This window comes from Zalophus californianus, chromosome 1, assembly GCF_009762305.2.
Source record: "Zalophus californianus isolate mZalCal1 chromosome 1, mZalCal1.pri.v2, whole genome shotgun sequence".
Taxonomy (NCBI): Eukaryota; Metazoa; Chordata; class Mammalia; order Carnivora; family Otariidae; genus Zalophus; species Zalophus californianus.
Window position 1 is genome coordinate 197,219,004 of NC_045595.1, and position 21,381 is coordinate 197,240,384.

General features: G+C 39.4%; 1 protein-coding gene across 4 annotated transcripts in view; it reads left to right on the forward strand.

Annotated features, from left to right (window-relative positions):
- The window catches only part of JAM2 (junctional adhesion molecule 2), a 60,346-nt gene that overhangs the window by 24,378 nt on the left and 14,587 nt on the right, over positions 1–21,381 (forward strand). For 2 of the 4 annotated variants that reach the window (XM_027587298.2, XM_027587295.2), the window contains exons 2-5: positions 8,231–8,296; positions 14,799–14,906; positions 17,678–17,830; positions 19,485–19,687. In XM_027587298.2, coding sequence (XP_027443099.1) covers positions 8,231–8,296; positions 14,799–14,906; positions 17,678–17,830; positions 19,485–19,687 — 530 coding nt within the window. The remainder of the gene's footprint in view (positions 1–8,230; positions 8,297–14,798; positions 14,907–17,677; positions 17,831–19,484; positions 19,688–21,381) is intronic. The other 2 variants (XM_027587296.2, XM_027587297.2) reach the window with 1 other exon arrangement.

The window sequence follows — 21,381 nt, forward strand, 5'->3', positions numbered from 1 at the left end:
GTATTTGTAGAGAATCTACTGTGTGCCAGGAAGTAGGCCAAGCAATTACATACTTTATTTAATCTTATAACCAATTAGGGAAGGCACTATTAGGTTCATTTTACTTCAATGGAAACTAAGGTTTAGGTTAAGGCTGTCGCTTGCCCCAGGCGATGTGACCGGTAATTCAGGGCACTGGTAGTCAAAACTAGCTGGGTCTCATTTCATGTCTATCAGTTGTGACTTCCTGAAGACAAGGAACGATTCTGTCCCCAGCTGTAATAAAGCCTTGGGCCACCTTTCTAACAGATGACCCTTTCTTCACCCATCTGGACTTTAATGTTGCTTTTTGTTTGATTTCAGATATTTAATCAAAAAGCCAAGCTGTTGAAAATGGTGCTGGTGGTGGTGGTGCAATGCTATTTAGCACTTTATCCCATTGGATGAGAAGCCAGGTCTGACACCACCTTATCAAAATATGAAGGGCTAAGGTTGCCTCTACAGCATTTCAAAAATATCCGGTGGATTCTGTCATAAATGCAGTCATCCTCAAGCTACATGGGACACCCAACAACAATTTCACCTGAATTTTTTGATTACAATTACTTTTAGACACCATATTTGGGCACAACTACCTTTGTCCATTTTTTAAATACTTCATCTGAAAAAGTTTCAAAAATTGGATCTCTAACGGCACATACTCATTTCCTGACCTGCTCAGGATGCAGCTCTGATTGGAATGTATGCAGATCGTCTTAGTTCCGGCTGCTATAGCGAAAATACCATAGGCCGGGCAGCTCAGAAACAAATACCTATTTCTCACAGTTCTGGAGGCTAGAAATTCCAAGACCAAGGTGCTGGCAGATTCCGTATCTGGTGAGAGCCTGCTTCCTGCTTACGATCTGTCACTTTCTTGTTGTGTCCTCACATGGCTGAGATGGAGGTCCCTTGAGTCTCTTTCATAAAGGCACTATTCCCATTCATGAAGGCTCCATCTTCATGACCTAATCATCTCCCACAGGCCTCCACCTCCTAATCTCATCATACTGGCCGTTAGGATTTCAACACACGGATTTTGGGGGAGGGGACACAAACATTCAATCCATAACACCGATTTTCATTAAACCATTCCTTTTACTGGTCTAGATGACTGACCCTAAAGAGTAGGTTTTGGTGTTAGCTCATTGTTGGATGTGTAGAACCCGTTTTGAAATAAAAAGAGTGAATCTGGGAATTGTCTTTATGGAAAGAGAAGGGAAATTATAGTACCTGGTTGTAAAGCACCTGAGAAATCAGGGTAACTAATTCTGAGTAGTGTTACCTGACAGTTGTAAAATATGACAGCTAAGCAATGCCAAACCATTGTTTCCATGTTCAGCATTTCAAAATAAATCATTCTTGTTCCTCTGGCTTCCTGAAGACTAATCAAAGGAAGTGTGAAGCAACAATAAACTGGGAGGGTTTCCCTTAGGTTTCAAATCTCTTCTGGAAGCATTTATGGTAATAAAAGTTAATTAGTAACATATGTATGAACTGTAAGGGTGAAAGCTTTTATGAACCATCATCCAGCAGAAGAGTTGAAGAATAAAATTCATACAACCCCTGTATTTTCCAGAATTGAAATTTGAGAGGGAGAGAGAGGGCAGGGATGTGCTAAGTTGTTGGTCATATAAAATCCATAGTATTTTAAAGGTTGAACTATCAGGCAGTGAACTCTGGAGATCACTTTCTTGATTATAAGTGGTCAAATCCAGAAAGCTAAATAAACTCATTAATAAGAAGAAGCCCATAACTGTGTGCAAAGATGGATTATTAGAGTCCTCACTAAGAAAATTGTACCCCCAAAGTCTTATTCTTGCAAGTTTTGTTTTTTTTCCTAGAGAGAGTGCATGTACAGGCGTGCTGGGTGGGGGAGGGGCAGAGGGAGAGAGAGAATCTCAAGTATACTCTGTGCTGAACACAGAGCCCAATGCAGAGCTCGATCTCACAACCCTGAGATCATGACCTGAGCCGAAATCAAGAGTCGGGTGCTTAACCGACTGAGCCACCCAGGTGCCCCTTATTTTTGCAAGTTTTACAAAATATGCACACATTTCTAGGCCCTCCCACCTCACCCTCAGAACCTTAGGAGATGCTCATGCGAGGGAGAGCCCCAAAGCTTTCCCCTTATTAAATTCATGGTCAGTCCTCCTTCCTTTATGTGTTTATTCATTATATTTTATAAATCTTCTAATTCAGGAAAAGATTTAAGACATTAGCAGTGCTCTATCTTCCTCTGAGAAATGCAAAGATAACTTCATTTGCAGATTATAAATTTGACAGATTAGGAATATTAGAGAATATTTTTGACATTCTGTGCTGATCCCTGTAAAACTCAATTTGTATTGATTACTGCATGTTTGTGCTTTCAAAAAAATGAAAACATTGGATGCATCAAGTGATTCCCCAAATTCATTCAGTAAAGCAGAGAAGTAAGACTCTGGAGGTACAAAGATTGAAGATGGGTGTGAAGCCATCTTCAGAGTGTCTGACAGAATCACGTTTGGTATGACTTTCTCACAATGCCTCGTGCCAGTCTGAGAATGGGGGGAGGGAGAAAGGTCTGTGGAACCGAACTAACTAGATGTCAATGCACATCTTTGCTTCTCTGCGTTCGAGCGTTGTGACCTTGAGCAAGGACTTCTCTCGATCGTCATATCTGTCCAGTGAGGATTTTAACACAGTGGAGTCACATCTTACTTAGATGCTAGGTTCTTAAGGGGAAAATTTATTCAGAGTCAAAATCACCCTTTTAATTCTTTAGGTCATCATTAACTCACCAGAACACCAGCCACGGATAGCTCTAAAGCCAACCACAGCTTTTATTTTTCCTTGCACTTCGGTGTATGGTTTCCTTTTCTCTCATTAAAAGGAAGGGCCAGAAGGGTTGCCTGGGTGGCTCAGTCGGTTGGGCCTCTGGCTTTTGGTTTTGACTCAGATCATGATCCCAGGTTTGTGGGATCTAGCCTGCTCCCCACTCAGCAGGGAGTCTGCTTCTCTCCCTCTCCCCTGGCTCACATGCTCTCTTTCTCTCTCAAATAAAGAAATTAATCTTGTCAAAAAAAAAACGGGGGGGGGCAGAATATTCAGTTTGAAGACGGAAGGACAGGTCTATCTCTGTGTCTCTCTCTCTCCCCCTCTCTCTCCTCTCTAGACCTACTATGGTTGAATGATAGTGAGATAGATAAGTATATTAACCTAACTCCTGATTCCTACTTCATTGGGAGACTTTTTACCCTATAAATATTTATCCATAATAAATACTGGAAAGTACTCTATGTCTGAAACTAATACTACATTAAATGTTAATTAATTGAATTTAAAAATGCAAATATAAAATTAAAAAATAAATAAAAATTAAAAGTCTCCTTTAATAAATAAATACATACATACACACTGGATAGTGTTATTTTATCTGTTACTACTAGCCCTGTGCATCTTTTCTATATTTGTTAGTACAATAATTGTGTATTAGTGATTGTCAACCACATGGCTACTAATTTTCATTTTTGAAAACTTATGAAATAACTCATATGCACAGTTTTTATAACTTGTTTTTACCATGGTACTCTCTGTAATGTACTCTTAGAACCAAAACCTCTGTAACACATCAGTTTTTCCTCATCATGTTTCCTATTAAAAGTTACTTTTTAAATAACACTTTTATAGTAAATTTAAAAATTGTGATATAAATATAAATATTTATTCTTAGTCATACTAGATTATCCTTAGTCACACAAGAATATTTTAAATGATTGATAGACAATGTAAGAAATTTTATTCTTAGAGTTGAGGGAAAAGAAACACAAAAGATTTCATTTGGTTAGGGATTACTTGACTTGGAGTTGTTAGCAGTTATGGAAATAATCATCTCTTAACATCATTTTTTTTTAAAGATTTTATTTATTTATTTGACAGAGAGAGACACAGTGAGAGAGGGAACACAAGCAGGGGGAGTGGGAGAGGGAGAAGCAGGCTTCCCGCTGAGCGGGGAGCCTGATGCGGGGCTCGATCCCAGGACTCCGGGACCATGACCTGAGCCGAAGGCAGACGCTTAATGACTGAGCCACCCAGGCGCCCCTCTCTTAACATCATTTTATGAACTTCTGCCAGTGATTTTGGAACACATCCAAAACTATTAAAGATGTTTTGTAGCTAACTTTAAAACAATTGTTGACCTCAACCAGCAGACCTACATGACAATTTTTTGTTTGTTTTCTTTTTTCACTCACTCTGGAAAGGTGAAGAAAAAATAAAAATCAGTTCAAGAAAGCAGCCAACAGAGACTCTTCCTAACATCTGTTAGTGAAATGATGATAAAAAATCCAACATTTTGTTTTCATAAAGCTATTGGGTTCAAGTTAAAAAAAAACAAACAACAACAACACAACACAACTGAATTCCAAGACCAGAAAGGCTTAAAACAAGGTGGAAATCTTATAATGTATAATTGTCTTTTTAAGATTCAGAACTTTCTGTTTAAATAAGTTCACCATAAGGTACCTAATTAAAAAGCAAACCTTGAAGTAAATAGAACCAGAGGAAGCAATGTAGCTAGAAGACACTTAAAATCACAGAAATAAATATTCAGGTACCAAGAAATAATATCTATTTATAAATTTACTAAAACCAATCCCCTTTATAATTGTTTTGCATTCATAGTTTTGCCAATTCAATCAATCCTCTCTTTTTTGATGTTTGGGACATTTTTTTTCTATTCAAACATATACATGTAAAAGTAATGAAGAAATTAATAAAATTCCTGAGTTAGCAGCCACTATTTTCCACAGAACTTTTTAAAGTGATTTTTGAAAATTTGAGAAGTCTTTCTCAAAGGACGTTTTAGCAAGTAGGAAACTGGAATTGAGAAAAGGGGAAAATAATTGGACCCAGTTCTAAATCTTCCAGTCTCAGATTGGACTAACATTCACTTCAAATGAAAGACAACCCAAGCCTGCTGAAGAAAATAAACATTCTCAGTAGGCAGTGCAGTGTTTGAAAAGTTCAAAGATACGATGATGTGGAGGGAACAAAGATTATCTTTTTCTATTTTGCCCAGATTTTCCCCTCAACTGGTTTCTAGGGAATATGAGTCTTCATTGTTTTGTCTAAAAAATCTACTAAAGTAGTTCAAAAATCACAAGAAATGCCTGTCACAATCCGAATTTCTCTGAGGGCACTAATTTACGCATTGCTAAAGGAAAAAAGAGGCTTTTTCAAAGTGTGCTTTGAAAGTTTCACAGAATAATGATTTGGAATCAAAATTATTGGGAAAACATTCAGTGATCATGTCATTTAAACGTAGGTGTAACACAGAATGAACGTATGAGGTCCTGGCTTTCCTGGCTTGGTCAGCTTAGTGTCTTCCCTCCCTCTGTTCTCTGAAGATCTGGACCCTCTTTGGGATCTACAAAATAAAACTGGGGAAGGAGAGGAGAAACTGGAAAAGAAAGGCATATAGGGGTGAGGGTAGGGTTTAGAGGACTATGGGACATTCTGGTATGTGGCAGAGTATGTGGAAAAAGGAAAAGGGGGACACTTAAAAAGTTTGCTTGGACCCCTTCATTTTTTTTTTTTTTTAAACACAAGCAAAAGCGGTATTTTGAAATCACTCTTTGGTGACGTGACACCTCTCTTAAGACTGGGCCACGTAGGTCACTGCTTTATCCAAATGTATTTACAGCAGCTGTCAATGAAAGCAATCAGCTCAATTCTACATTCTTTGCAATAGACACCAGCTTTGCCGATTTGCCTAATGAAGATGTTTGCAATTTAGAGATATAGAACCTGAATAGTTGAACAATGTTAGATAGGAGAACTACACATTTGAGGCCTGTAGGTTTCTAAGAGTTTTCATTTCACAATTACATTTGCTGTCCAGGCTTCTCAGGGAGGGGGGGGGAAAAGTTACCCCAAATAGCATGTATTCCTTAGGAGGGATGAGGTCTTAGGACAGTGTCATAATTTACATGTCAGTGTCCATATAGATGAATAAATCAAAGATGGCGTGTTCTATGAAACATTTTTCACTCCTTCCCAGAAATGTAATACGTTATTTCATATTCAAGAAATTCTGATCTCTTAGGTACTTTTTTTGAAATCCTTGAACTCATGGTTTTTTGGTCCTCCTTTAGTCTATTTATTTCTATTCCTGGGTCTTCAGTCAGCCTACCTGCTAAGTCTAAAGCAGTGGTTTTCCACCAAGTATGATTTCCCCACCCCCACCCCCTGGGGGCATTTGGCAATGTCTGGAAACATTTTTGGTTGTCATGACTTGGGTTTGCTACAGGGGAGATGGAGGTTCTACTGGCAGAAGCCAGGCATACTGCAAAACATCCTGCAGTGCACAGGACAGCCCCCCACAACAAAGGATGAGCTGGTTCCAATGGTTAATAGTGCCAAGATGGAGAAACCCTCATCTAGAGCCTCCCCGCTGAGATTGCCATGCCCTGCTACTTCTCCTACTTTTCCAGTTACCGCCGCCCAGCTTCCGTCTTCCTGTTGTGCCTTCCTTATAACCACCAATTTCTCACCTTATCCCATCTTCGTTAGATCAATGGACCTTTCCACCCAGCGTCCTTGCTAATCTGCAGTCCTTCCCCATAGTTTTGCTTGGGGGAAACACGATGTGGGGCCCAGTGTAGTAGTATAGTAATAAACTCCATGGGCTTTGGGAATAGACTGGATGAGTTCAAATCCCAGCCCCACCACTTACTACTCGGATAACCTTGACCGAGGTTTCTTACCCTGTCTGGGTCTCAGTGTCCCCACCAGCAAAACAGGTGGATAAAGGGGCGCCTGGGTGACTCAGTTGGTTAAGCGGCTGCCTTCGGCTCGGGTCATGATCCCAGGGTCCTGGGATCGAGCCCCGCATCGGGCTCCCTGCTCAGCGGGGAGTCTGCTTCTCCCTCTCCCTCTGCCTGTCTCTCTGCCTACTTGTGCGCTCTCTCTCTCTGTCAAATAAATAAATAAAATCTTAAAAAAAAAAAAAAAACAGGTGGATAAAAATGGTGGTACCCGACCACAGAGAATTGTTGTGAGAGTTAAATGAGTTAATACTTGCAAAGCACTGGGAATGTTGCCCAACACCTAAGTGTGTAATAAATGTTAACTACTGTTGGAGCGTCTGGTTGGCTCAGTCAGTTAAGGATCTGACTTTTGGTTTCGGCTCAGGTCATGATCTCAGGGTTGTTAGGTCGGCCCCACGTCCATTGTGGAGCCTGCTTAAGATTCTCTCTCTCCCTTTGGTCCTCCCCCCCCACTCTCTCTCTCTCTCTCTCTCAAATAAATAAATAAATCTTTAAAAAAATGAAATTTTCTATATAAGTTTATGAAAGCAATGATGATCTCATCATCGTCATTGTCGTATTATAATCAGATCACACCAGCCACTGGAATTGGTCAGTCATTTCAATCCTATAGACCAATCCTGGAAAATCACTGAAATTTTTGGGAGAAAAATAAAGACGTTCTGCTTGCATTTTTCATCATATTTGTAATACAAGGTTTATATACAGTATGTATTATATATACATTTCCTAGTCAAAAATATGTTAAATGACCCATTTCTATACGATGTAGGTATAATCAGGGATAAGTTTGTAAAGCGACTTAAACCCTTAAATAATTAGCTTTTATCTTAAAGGGGCAATACCTTAGGCGCTAGATTGCATACTAGGCTAAATTAAGGACAAAGACGCTTGTTTAACGATCAGGCTTGGGGCGCCTGGGTGGCTCAGTCCCTTGAGCGTTCTTGGACTCTTGGTTTGGGCTCAGGTCATGATCTTGGGGTCCTGGTATCTAGCCCAGAGTCAGGCTCTGCACTCAGTGGGGAGTCTGCTTCTCTGCCTCTCCCTCTGCTCCCATGTTCTCTAAAATAAATAAATAAATCTTAAAAAAACAACAACAACAACAACAACAAATCCTTTCACAATCAAGCTTGTGAAATTGTGTTGTCTGTCATGGGCCCCTTACAGATCCATGGGTTTTGCTTTGTGAAGGGAGGGCAGAAAACCACAATACAGAAAATGGAAGAGACATAGAGGGTTTGGCTTGGTTTTTCTTATTTTGATACTTTAAAACCTATGGGTTATGAATGTGTGAAACCGTCACCAAACTTTAGGCCAGTTTTCCTTAATGTTGCATCCCATTCAGATATTTGCAAGTGGCCTTTGGTACTATTTTAATTATCCTATCTGTTTTAATCTTTCAGATCATAAGGCCTATGGATTCTCTGCCCCAAAAGACCATCAAGTGGTCACAGCAATAGAGTATCAAGGTAGAGTAACTTATGCTTTTCACGGACTGTGTTGTTCAAAGACTCACAAGCATGACGTGGGTGATGTTATCTATTTGTTGGGACCCTGTAGTGTTACCTCACACTAGTTCTTCCTTCCAAAATGCTGCTCTGTGCTGTTTCCACTTGAGAACTCTTTCTCCACCTCCTCAGTGGAAATGAAAGACCTGATGTACAAAGAAGGCCTCTAATTGCATAAATTATCTGCCACAAAGCAGATCTAATTTGTGAAACTGGTAGACAGAGGTTTTGCAAAGTTTCCAGCCAGCTGGATATGGCAAATGGAAATTAACACCGCAAACCCCACTCTACTTAATGTTTTTAAGATGACATTAATATAGCCTATTTTGGGGTGCCATTTTGTTATGTATTTTAGCTTCTTAAATATTTTTACAATAGGGAGTTGGTGTTTAAAGGATATAAACTTTCACTTTTGCAAGATGAAAAAGTTCTAGAGATTGGTTACTTAACAATGTGAATATACGTAACACTACTGAATCATTAAAAATCATTAAGGTGGGAAAAAGTTAAAAAGTGTTAAGATGGTAGGGCACCTGGGTGGCTCAGTCGTTAAGCGTCTGCCTTCGGCTCAGGTCATGATGCCAGGGTGCTGGGCTCGAGCCCCGCATCGGGCTCCCTGCTTGGTGGTGGGAAGCCTGCTTCTCCCTCTCCCACTCCCCCTGCTTGTGTTCCTGCTATCACTATGTCTCTCTCTGTCAAATAAATAAATAAAATCTTTAAAAAAAAAAAAGTGTTAAGATGGTAAATGTTAAGATCTGTGTACTTAACCACAATTTAAAAAAATTTTTTAAAGACTCTAATACCCAAGGGAAACTTTATAAGGGCTTTTTTAAGTTTACTTCAAATATTGACCACCTACTACTATTCTGAAGGCTCTTTTACCTAGAACACAATAATACTAGGCAACCAGGAGAATTACTATGTCCTAAGTGTGATGCTAGTTTGGGCCAGAGATTGCAAACTTTTAAGAAACAAGTTTCAAATGTGTCTGAACTCTCGTCTTCAGGCATGTCTTAGGTTCCTGGAGTTGGGAGAGACAGGTTTGAAGGAAAGAGACAAAGATTAAAGGAGAGAACTGGGTGGGAAGGAACTAAGTAGATTAGTATTTAGCTAGTACTTACAACAGTGCCCAGCACACAGCGTTATATGTGCTTCTCCAGTAAAAATATGCTACAGTAAGAATGGGCCTGCCATTCACAAGTAACACATCACTTGATAACAAATCACTTAAGTCACTATTTCAGTTGATGAAGTCCTAATATATTACATGATTAAGCTAATAAAACACTCAACGCTTTATCATGAATTAGTTTTAAGTGGAGAGACGTGGGAAGAGCAAATTTGTGATTGGGAGTGATGTAGGGCTATGGAGCACTTGAAGCGGGAGATAATCAGACCTGGACAAGGGGTTGAAAAGGAGACTAGAAAGGCTAAAAGAGGGATCACACATTGAGAGGATGAGATGGGCCAGGACTCTGTGAGGACAAAAGAAGTGAATTGCCCTCCTTTGTACTTTCCTGAAGCTTCTCACTGTTGGGCCCAGTGGGTACCATGAATATACATCCCTGCTCTCCCCCACCCGCCGCCACGCAGGCCCTATGGCATGATACCTCAGTTAGGATGCCGAAGTTAAATTCTACAGTCTTACATTACTTTTAAAAAAAAATGTATGGAGGCAAAATTCACATAACATCAGACCAGCACATTCACGTGAATGGGTCAGTGGCATTTAGTACATTCACAATGCTGTGTAACTACCACCTCTGTCGAGTTCCAAAAACTTCCAGCAACTCCAAATTAAAATTGTGTACTATTTACATTACTTTTTAATGTGTATTTTATTTTTAATCTAAAAGAATCCTTCTATAATTTATTGCAATCAAATGTTAGTCTTACTCCTGAGTAAGTGTTTTCTATTTTTATTTTTTGTTTCCCCTCTGCTCTTTTAAATTAAGAATTATAGGGGCACCTGGGTGCAGCGTCCGACTGTTGGTTTCGGCTCAGGTCAGGATTTTGGGTTCCTGAGATAGAGCCCCACATGGGGGTGTGGGGGCTCTGCGCTCAGCGGGAATCTGCTTCTCTCCCTCTGCCCCTTCCTCCACTCACGTGTGCACGTGCTCTCTCTCTCTCCCTCTCACACACACACAAATAAAATAAATAAATCTTTTAAGACAAAGATTTATATTTTGATCCTATTTTATATGTGCCCCAGTCGTTCCAACTTGGCTCTCCTTAAAGCAAAAATAAATTTCTATCTTCTTCCACATTTTAGTTGTAGCATATTTCATGCAATGACTTGATTTTAGTTAAAGTGTAAAATATCTTGTGATTTGTGTATATGTGTGGGTGTGTTCCACCTAATTCATTTCACTTTTTTTTCTCTTGTCTCTCTGATGTCAACAAATCATGAATTAATTCCTTCTTTGCAGTACTGCTGTTTTGTATCACTTCCCACAGTGGTGCCAAGAACAGAATGAGACTGAAGTGATAGCAGCTTTGCTAAGCTTATAAATTATATAAGCAGACTTTATGCAGAATGTCCAACCCTGTGAGCTATAAATCAGGTTAATAGCATGCTTTTCTTCACAGAAGTAATTTCTTGGTAATTCTTCAGAGCTGTGTTGGTCGTGTCAATTCTATTTTTGCTTGTATAAGATTTTGATGATTTTTAACTTGAGCACAGAGGCTAACATCAAAAGATAATAGCAGTACAGAATCCTAGAAAAATTAAAATTCACAGTGATTTCTATCGATGTGATCCCTAAAAGTGACTATTTTGCTACATGAAAATAGTTATTGCTAATACGTTTTTTCTAAACAAAAGAATCATCTTTCCTTGACCCAAAGGAAACATATTTTGGGGAATGAAATGATCATCATAATAAAAAAAACTTGGTGCATTTTTATGCGTTTGTATGCCTTGTTTTGAGAAAATATGATTTATGTCTGTATCCTATCCTTTGCTGTCTCAAAGGTAACGGTTTTAGTTCAAATTTGAGTGATTCTTAGGTAAATTTGGGTTGTAGAAAGCAGGGATTTCTATCATGTCAAGGCATACTTACAACTACAACTAAAAGAAGTTTCTCAGGGGTGAAAGCAATAATAACCACTGATGGAGCACGCACCATGTACAAAGTACCACACACACCCAAGTGTATTGATATATTACCTCACTTAAACTTCACACTAGCTTCATGAGATGAGCACTGTTATATTGTTTCTTTTTACAAATGTGAGTATAGGGACGCTTGGGTGACTCAGTTGGTTACGCGTCTGCCTTCAGCTCAGGTCATGATCCTGGAGTCCTGGGATCAAGCCCCACATTGAGCTCCTTGCTCAGGGGAGAGAGCCTGCTCTCTCTCTCTCTCTCTCTCTCTCTCAAAATAAATAAAATCTTAAAAAATATATGAGTATAATGTTCAAAAACAGTTAAGTAATTTGCCCAACCTCACACACATAGTGTATGGCAGAGGTCCAACTCCAAAAGGCCATGCCTTAAACTACTACCTTATGGGATAATAACCCTAAGGGCTACATACAAGATTATACTGGTTGTGAGCGTTGCATTTTAACTGAAAAGAGAGAAGAGAGTCCATGGTAGTTAGCTTCTCAGTTCATCTGGTTCTTTATCCTCAGATGTTGACCCCATGATTCCAGCTGCCTTACTGTTTCTCCCAGTTCCAGAGGTCATGGTGTTGGCACCTTCAGATCGAGGCACTGACCGTGGCCTTGCTTGGAGTAGTCCCAAAGAAACACGTGGTGAATTCCAATTTCGAATTCTACGAAATTTGTACTCAAATTCTAAGGAATTCTAATTTCTTTTTTTCAGTCTTTGGTCAAATGTCACTCTCTAAATGAGTTGAACTCTGACTACTCAGGTGTTTTGTAATTGAAAACCAACACTCCTGATCTACTCTGCTTTATTTCCATAGCACTCATTACTTCCCAATGTAGCATTTAATTCACTTTATGATATTTCTTGTGTGCCTGACTCCCCCTGCAAATTGTGAGACCTGAAAGAACAGAGATCTTTGTTTTGCTCACTGATTTAGCTCAGGAACAATGCTGGACACACAGTAAGTACTCAACAGTTGGATGACTTAGACCATCTCTACACATCCTCCATGGTAACTGTGAGTGAGGCAAGAGAATGGTGTCACTGCATTTAGGAAAACCATTGGTTTCATTTTTGAGTATAATTTCTGCAGAGGTTTTCCATAGAGCAATGAGGACAGAAGTCAAATCTTCTTGGTGAAAAGGGCTCTGTGTGTGTGTGTGTGTGTGTGTGTGTGTGTGTGTGTGTGTGTGTGTGCCTGTGTATGTAGTTAAATATATGAAACAATGTGAACAAGTACAAATTTATTCCTAAGACCTGAGCGTATGGGCTAAAAATGAGTGTGGGTGTGTGTTTAATTGTTGGAAACCCAACAAAATACGGGAAGGAAACCTATCTCAAACTCAAGACTCCGGAAAGTCACCACCCATTCTCCTTAATCAACAGAACAGAACTGTGTTTCCTCAGACAAGTCCCTCAGCACACATTTGTCTTTGTAGCATAATTGTAAACATGTCTGTAAAATGATGTCTCTTTGTCATGTAAAACCTGCTCTAAAAACTTTAGGCACCCTTGAAAACAATTTTGTGGGTTTTTTTCCCCCTTGCCTTTCTTTTCTCTGTCCTATTTTCTGTTTTCCATTACCTTGTATTCTGTTTCTGTATTTCTAGCAATGTGTGTGGAACTAAAAGGAAAATTAGAAACTACATATAACAAAAAGAAAAACCACAATTCTATCACGCAGAAATCATCACTGGGTTAATATTTTCATACATATTTTTTGGCTTTTTGTCCATATCTATGTGTATATTAATAAAACCTGGGATGATACAAGTATTGCTCTCTAATCTACCATATCATATAATATCCTGAATTTTTTTATTAACATATAATGTATTATTGGTTTCAGGGGTACAGGTCTGTGATTCACCAGTCTTACACAATTCACAGCGCTCAACATAGCACATACCCTCCCCGATGTCCATCACCCAGCCACCCCGTCCCTCCCACCCCCCACCACTCCAGCAACCCTCAGTTTGTTTCCTGAGATTAAGAGTCTCTTATGGTTTGTCTCCCTCTCTGGTTTCTTCTTGTTTCATTTTTCCCTCCCTTCCCCTGTGATCCTCTGCCTTGTTTCTCAAATTCCACATATGAACGAGATCATATGATAATTGTCTTTCTCTGACTGACTTATTTCGCTTAGCATAATACCCTCTAGTTCCATCCACGTCCTTGCAAATGGCAAGATTTCATTTGTTTTGATGGCTACATCTGAATTGTTTTTTAAAATGGCATTAAATCTTTAAAAATAAAATCTTAAAAAAATAAAATGGCATTTAATCTGCTACATCAGAATCAGAGGTATGGAAAGGATTTTGAACCTCCTCTAGTCAAAGATGTGTGCTTTTGGGATCAAACTGAATGCCTTGTGGGAAAAAAATGTCTCAGAAACATGAAGATGACACTCTAGAGAGCGTGACTGAAATGTACTTTAAAAATACTTACAACCAGAGGTTTCCTTTTGGCAACTCAAAGCAGTTGGCCAATAGGTGCTGGACTTCCCTCCCTCCCCCCAGTCATCTTGTTTGGACAGTTAAAAGAGGGGGTTCCTTCGGAGGTTCCAAGAATTCTTTAATGGCATAACTACAGTAAATTTCCTGCAATAAAGTGACTTAAATGCGCTACAGTGAGGCAGTTAAACTTGATGCCAAGATTAAATCTTCTCATAATTTATCTGGATAGAGATAAGGATTAGGAACCCATGATTTAGTAGAAGATCATATCGGGTTTGTACCAGTATATCCATAGAGAGGCTTATCAAAGAATGGGTCTGAGTGAGAATGTACATGTTGAAGGAATGTTTGTGGATCCCACAGGCTGCACTGAGTGCCTTTCTCTGTTTACCTCCATAGCGCTCATGGCACTATGAACAATGGAACAAAATTACATTATCTTATTTATCTCTTCTCCCAGGCTGTAAACTCCCTGACGACTGAGACTGGGAATAGTAAGATAAATGATAAATAATTGATCATAACTGCCATTTTTAAATTACTTAACATGTCCAGGCATGTGTGCTTTGCATGTATTACTGTATTTGAAGACTCACTACAACACTACGACATACTATCTTAATTCACAGATGGTAATTGAGGCTCAAGAACTAGGGTCAGTAGCCTAGTGTCATGCAGTTATTATGGAGAAGAGCTATAATGCTTTCGATTCATCTTTGGGTTAAGCCAACATGGTGCCCATTAAAGTAATTTATGAATGAATGAATGAAAGAATGAATGAATGAATGAATGGAAGTATAAAGAAATAGCTTAAGGCTGTTTAAAAAATTTACTTAAGTAAAATATAAATTCATAGGGACAATGAGAAAACAAGTATTTTTGTTGTTGTTCTTAGAGGTTATTTTAGCCTGTAAATATCCAAAGAAGACCATTTCCTCCAGATTAGAGTGGAAGAAACTGGGCCGGAGTGTCTCCTTTGTCTACTACCAACAGGCTCTTCAAGGTAAGAAGCTGTAGACTTGATGAGGTGAGAGCAAGAGAACACCAAGTGCAGCCTGGGTTCTTTAATTTACAAATGAGAACAGGACAGGACTAGTTACTGAGAATGTGGGTTTTTTAAATAATTTTATTTTGTTTTATTTTATTTTATGTTATTTTCATCGTGGTAAGTATACTCTTAATCCCCTTCTTCTATTTCCCCCATTCCCCTACCCACCTCCCTCTGGTAGCCATCAGTTTTTTCTCTATAGTTAAGAGTCTATTTCCTGGTTTGCCTCTCTCTCTCTCTCTCCCTCTCTCTCTCGCTCTTTTTTCCTTTGCTCACTTGTTTTGTTTCTTAAATTCCACATATGAATGAGATCATATGGTATTTGTCTTTCTCTAACTTATTTCATTTAGCGTAATACCCTCTAGCTCTGTCCATGTTGTCGCAAATGGCAAGATTTCATTATTTTTATAGCTGAGTAACATTCCATTGTATATTTATATACAATATATATATGGGCTGCTTCCATAATTTGGCTATTGTAAATAATGCTGCAATAAACACAGGGGTGCATGTATCTCTTTGAATTAGTGTTTTTGTATCCTTTGGGTAAAAACCCAGTAGTGCAATTCCTGGATTATAGGGTAGTTCTGTTTTTAATTTTTTGAGGAACCTCCATACGTTTTCCATAGTAGCTGCGCCAGTTTGCATTCCCACAGGGCACAAGGGTTCCTTTCTCTACATCCTCACCAACACCTGTTGTTTCTTGTGTTTTTGATGTTAGCCATTCTGACAGGTGCTAGGTGATACCTCATTGTTTTGATTTGCATTTCCCTGATGATGAGGGACGTTAATCATCTTTTCATGTCTGTTGGCCATTTGTCTATCTTCTTTGGAAAAATGTCTGTTCATGTCTTCTGCCCATTTTTTAATTGGATTATTTATTTTTTGGGTATTGAGTTGATTCAGTTCTTTATATATTTTGAATACTAACCCTTTATCAGAGACATCATTTGCAAATATCTTCTTCCATTCCGTAGGTTGCCTTTTAGTTTTGATTGTTTCCTTCACTGTGCAGAAACTTTTTATTCTGATGTGGTCCCAATAGTTTATTTTTGCTTTTATTTCTCTTGCCTCAGGAGACCTATCTAGAAAACTTGCTACAGCCAATGTCAGAGAGAGCCTGTGTTCTCTTCAAAGATTTTTATGGTTTCAGGTCTCACATTTAAGTCTTTAATCCATTTTGATTTTATTTTTGTGTATGGTGAAAGAGAATGTGTTTTGTAAGTGTGAGATGAAACCAGCAATGACTGAGACCTAGAACGCAATCACCACGAAAATGGAACAGAGAACAGAAGAAGGTGAACTCCATGGAGACCCTGGACCCTTCATGTCTCAGCTCAGCCCTAAAGGATGTAAAATGGAATGGTTCTTGCTGGCCCAGTAGATTAAACTCTTGAGAGAAAGGAAAAAGAGATGTTGTGGAAGTGAGATGAAGGGTCACTGCTCGGTGGTAATAATTTTACCCTATTTCCATATCACCATCTAGAAAGCTAGGCCATCACTAAGAAGCCTATGCAGTTAAGACTTAGACTTATGGCAGGGGAAGGTAAATACAACTACCTTTAACCAGTGCTGTATTTTAATTCTTTGTTATACATTTCTTTCCACTTACTGTTTTTCCCGTTGAATATATAATGAGCTTTTAAAGTATTGATAATAATGGATAAAATGCTATGATGTATGGTATTTACCTCAAAATAATTCATTGTTTAGATGTACAGATGGAATAGGATAGGCCATGCATGGATTACTGTTATCACTGGGTGATGAGATTTATTTTACAATACTCTGTAATTTTTTATGTGCCTGAAATTTTCCATTATAGACATTTTAAAAGTTGCAAATATAGTTTAACAAGTATAAGAAGCATGGTATTATTTTAGAATGTTATGCATCACTTTAATTTTAAAGAATTAAACACATGAACAAACGTCCAAAGTCCATAAAAAACTTAAAATACCCCTCTTGTTCTCATCAGTCAAGATAAGACCGCTGTGGGCTGCAGGGCTGTCTTTGTGTGAATTTTCTACTGTTGCCAATATATCACCTGAATGTTCTATAAAACGCTATTTTAATTCTGTACATATTACTACCAAAAACTAATCAAAAGAGTGTTTTTAAGACCCCTTCACCTTTTCTTTTGTGGCAGTATGATGTGGGCCACCACACATAAAGTTACTGTTCCAGCTAATTGAACTAGATGCTGCAGTGTCTTCTGAAGGTGGGAATGTTTGTATAAGCCTATTAGAAAGGGGATGAGGCAGGAATGAGGACTGAATCCTCTGAAATATGAGAATATTGAACTGAATGTTCTTTTGTGAACTGTACGTCATTCTAAAAAACAAGAAGAAATTTGAAATAGCAGCATCTGCATACAATGTTTTGAGTTTTTATTTTTTATTTAAATTCAATTAGCCAAAATATAGTACATCATTAAATTCAGATATAGAGTTCAATAATTCATCAGTTGCGTATAACACCCAGTGCTCATCACATCACGTACTCTCCTTAATGCCCATCACCCAGTTACCACATCCACCCACCAACCTCCCCTCCAGCAACCCTCGGTTTGTTTCCTATACTTAAGAGTCCTTTATTATTTTTTAAATTGAGTTTATTAATAGGAAAATAAATGCCTTCGTCACTGAATGAAGTGACTTGAGGAAGGTAGTATATAGAAAGTTATTTGCACTGTTATTAACATCATTGTCTTCTTTTTCTAAAAGGTGATTTTAAAGATCGAGCTGAGATGATAGATTTCAGTATACGGATCAAAAATGTTACAAGAACTGATGCTGGGAAATATCGCTGTGAAGTTAGCGCCCCATCTGAGCAAGGCCAAAACCTGGAAGAAGATACGGTCACTCTAGAAGTCCTAGGTGTGATGTGCTTGTATCTGTGGGATTACTGTTCCTCACCCTCATCCCCATCCCCCAGGCAACCTGGCACCCCAGTCAGGAAAGTTCTAGAAATCACCAACACCACTTTCCCTGTAAAATCTTGGCTATTGCCCCTTTTCACCTCATTCGCCGCTGAAATTTTACTCTTACAAATTTGTTCTGACAAAATCTCTTTTCATTTCAGATTAAAGTAAATCTTAATGGGCCTATCTTGTACATAGGAGCCTTTCCCCTAAGAGTTTATTTTTCAGTACCTTTCAGTATGTGCAGTCTATCTCTTACCGTATAAAATCCTAACACATGAGATGACAGAAAAGCAATAAATCAGAAAAGTAGGCCAGGGAAAGTATTAGAAGTTATTTGGTAGAAAAGAAAAGAAGAGAAGAGGAGAGGAGGGGAGGGGAGGGAAGAGAAGAGAGAAAAGAAAAGAGAGAAATTATTTGGTAAAGAAGGGAAATTAGTATTTATTGTGCAGCTAGTATGTGTTAGGCTCTTAATTTTGCTTAATTTTTCACTGACAACTCCATTTTTATAGATGAGAAAATAGAAGCTAAATGATTTTCCCAAGTCTACACAGCTAATAAGTGTCTGGACCAGGATTTGGATCCTGGTGGGATTAACTCCAAAGCCAATATATTTAGCTACTATGAGAATCATTGATAGATATTAACAGCTCATGTTGACAACTGGTGGAGGAACATGATCTTTTCTTCTCCATCGATGTTAGTATAAACTGCTGATCATAGAGAGTAAAATTAACTCCTCTTCCTTTTTCTATATAACCCAGGGTCTTTCTAAAATACTAGTGATGCACTAGTATAGCAGAAATTTAACTCAGAAAACCCTGCAGAAGATTCCACTGGTGTATTAGTCTTCTATTGTCACATAACAGATGATCACAAACCTAGCAGCTTAAAATACCACCCATTTATTGGCTCACAGTTCTGTAGGTCAGTCCAGCTCGACAAGGCGGGGCTCGCTGCCTAGGGTATCATAAGGCTGAAATCAGGGAGTCAGTGGGCTGAGTTCTTGTCTGGAGGTTCTGGGGAAAAGTCATTCTCCTTGTTGGCAGATTTCAGTTCCCATGGCTGTACAACGGAAGACTCCATTCCATGCTGGCTGTGAGCTGGGGGCCACACTCAGCTCCTGGAGGCACCACATCCCTTGCCACGTGACCCTCTCCATCTAGAGTCCAACAGAAGCATGTTGAGTCACTCCTGTGCTCTGAATCTCTGACTTTCCCTTCTGTGACCACCCACAGAAAACAACTTTTCAAGGGGTCATGGGATTAGGTCAGTCCTACCTGTGTAATCTCCCTTTCTTAAAAGACAATAGATTTGGGACCTTAGTTACATCTCCAAAATCTCTTCAAAGTAGTACCTAGATTCGTGTTTATGGGTCAGGCCTGGAAATGGCATAGATGACATTTCCCACATGCCATTGGCCAGAACTCATGCATATGACCCCATCTGGGTGCAAGGGGGCTGGCAAATGTGCCCATGAAGAAAGGAAGTGGATCTCTTGAGCAAGTAGCCAGTCTATCACAGGTGTCCAACAAGCCCATCTTAACATGGCTGTTAAAATCCTTGTTTAGCTTATAAATAACCAATGCCATTTGACTTCCCTCCGTCAGTGGCCCCAGCAGTTCCAACCTGTCAAGTACCCAATTCTGCTCTGAGTGGAACTGTGGTAGAGCTGCGATGTCAAGACAAAGAAGGGAATCCCGCTCCTGAGTACACATGGTTTAAAGATGGCGTCCCTTTGTCAGAGAATCCAAAACTTGGCTCCCAAAGTGCCAACAGCTCCTATACAATGAATACAAAATCTGGAACTCTGGTAAGGTCATTTCAAGCGTTGGTCTCATAGTTGTCTTATATTTGGAGAAGAAAAATTATTAGAACTAAAATCATGGAGAAGAGAGGGCTGATACCATTTCTTACCTGGAGAGAGGAAGGGGCAGTGGGAAAGATGGTTGTCCCTGCCCAGGGAAGTGATGGAAAAGGTACTACCAGAGATGGGAAGACAATATAGAGAACTAATAATAATAATTTTAATAAATTTTTAAAAGATTCATTCTTTCACTCTACTAGTATACAATAACATTTAAAAACTAGACCCTCTGGTTAATAATAAAGCATATTTGATAGAGTGGCTAAATCATAAAGCATATCGGTGGATGTGGCTCCTTTTTTTTAAGTTTTTTTCTTTTTTTAGAGTTTTTTTTAAGATTTTTTTATTTATTTATTTGTGAGAGAGGGAACACAAGCAGGGGGAGTGGGAGAGGGAGAAGCAGACTCCCCTCTGAGCAGAGAGCCCGATGTGGGGCCCGATCCCAGGGCCCTGGGATCATGACCTGAGCCGAAGGCAGACGCTTAACTGACTGAGCCACCCAGGCGCCCCTGGATGTGGCTCCTTGAGGAGGACCACACTCCCGCCCTTGCAGCACCAGCAGGCTCAGTCAGCAGGTCCGATAGATTTTACACTGAGAACTTGGGCAGAAAAACTGCCGTCACACATTGCTATATTTACTTTTCAAATTTATTTTTTCTCAGAGTAGGTGATAAAAGCCCCAAGGCAAGTTTGATATAGATTCACTTTCCCCACTTAGCCACAACCCTTGAAATATCTTATGATGTCAAAGGGATGCACCAGGGCAGAACAAGGGTGGGTTCTTTCCTGAGAAATAGGCAACAAAGACTCCAGTGTATGGATGACAATGACTTCCTTTTAATTACCAGTTATGTCCTAGTAGATCATTTATGGTTTTAGTCTAACTTACCGTTAATACTTACCCTTGGCCTTCATTCCTGGTGAATATTTTTATAGTCTGGCTTTTGGGACAGTGAGAGAGGATTTCATAAAGTGAAATACACGAGGGGAAGCTTTCTGTCCCATCATGTTAAAGTATACAGAAAGAAGGGGGATGTAGGTAGTGGGTAATGACAAGTGAGAAAGAAAAGGGAGTTAGTAGATCAAAACCTGGCTGCTTTTAGGAACATGTATTGCCTGAGGATCCAAGACAATGAGGAGGTGCTCTTTAGAGATTCATGGCTGTCACGGCTGCGGTCAATGGTGACCATGGCAGTATTGAGGGTGTGACAGGAGGGCACTAAAAGCATGATTCTGGGCACCCCTCTCTCCCTCTGTGCTGGTCCTGGCAGGATCCTTTAAGGCATTCATGACCCACTGCATCCCCTCCCTCCCTGCCTCTCTCCTAACTAACTTCCTCTCTCCCTCCCTTCCCTTCCTTCCATCCATCCATCCATCCATTCATCCAGCCAGCCATCCATCTTTGCTTCCTTCCTTCCTCTCTTCCTTCCTCCCTTTCTCCCTTCCTTTTTTCCTTTCATCTATCCTTCCTTCCTTCCTTCCTTCTTCCCTCCCTCCCTTCCTTCCAGAAATTCACCAAGGGGATAAATCCACTAATAACACTTATGAAGCCTGTTACACCAAAGTCTTACCTTTCAGTTGTTTTGGCAGAGAATAGAAGGAGCAAAGGTTAGACCTTTATCCTTTCAGAATTTTCAAAA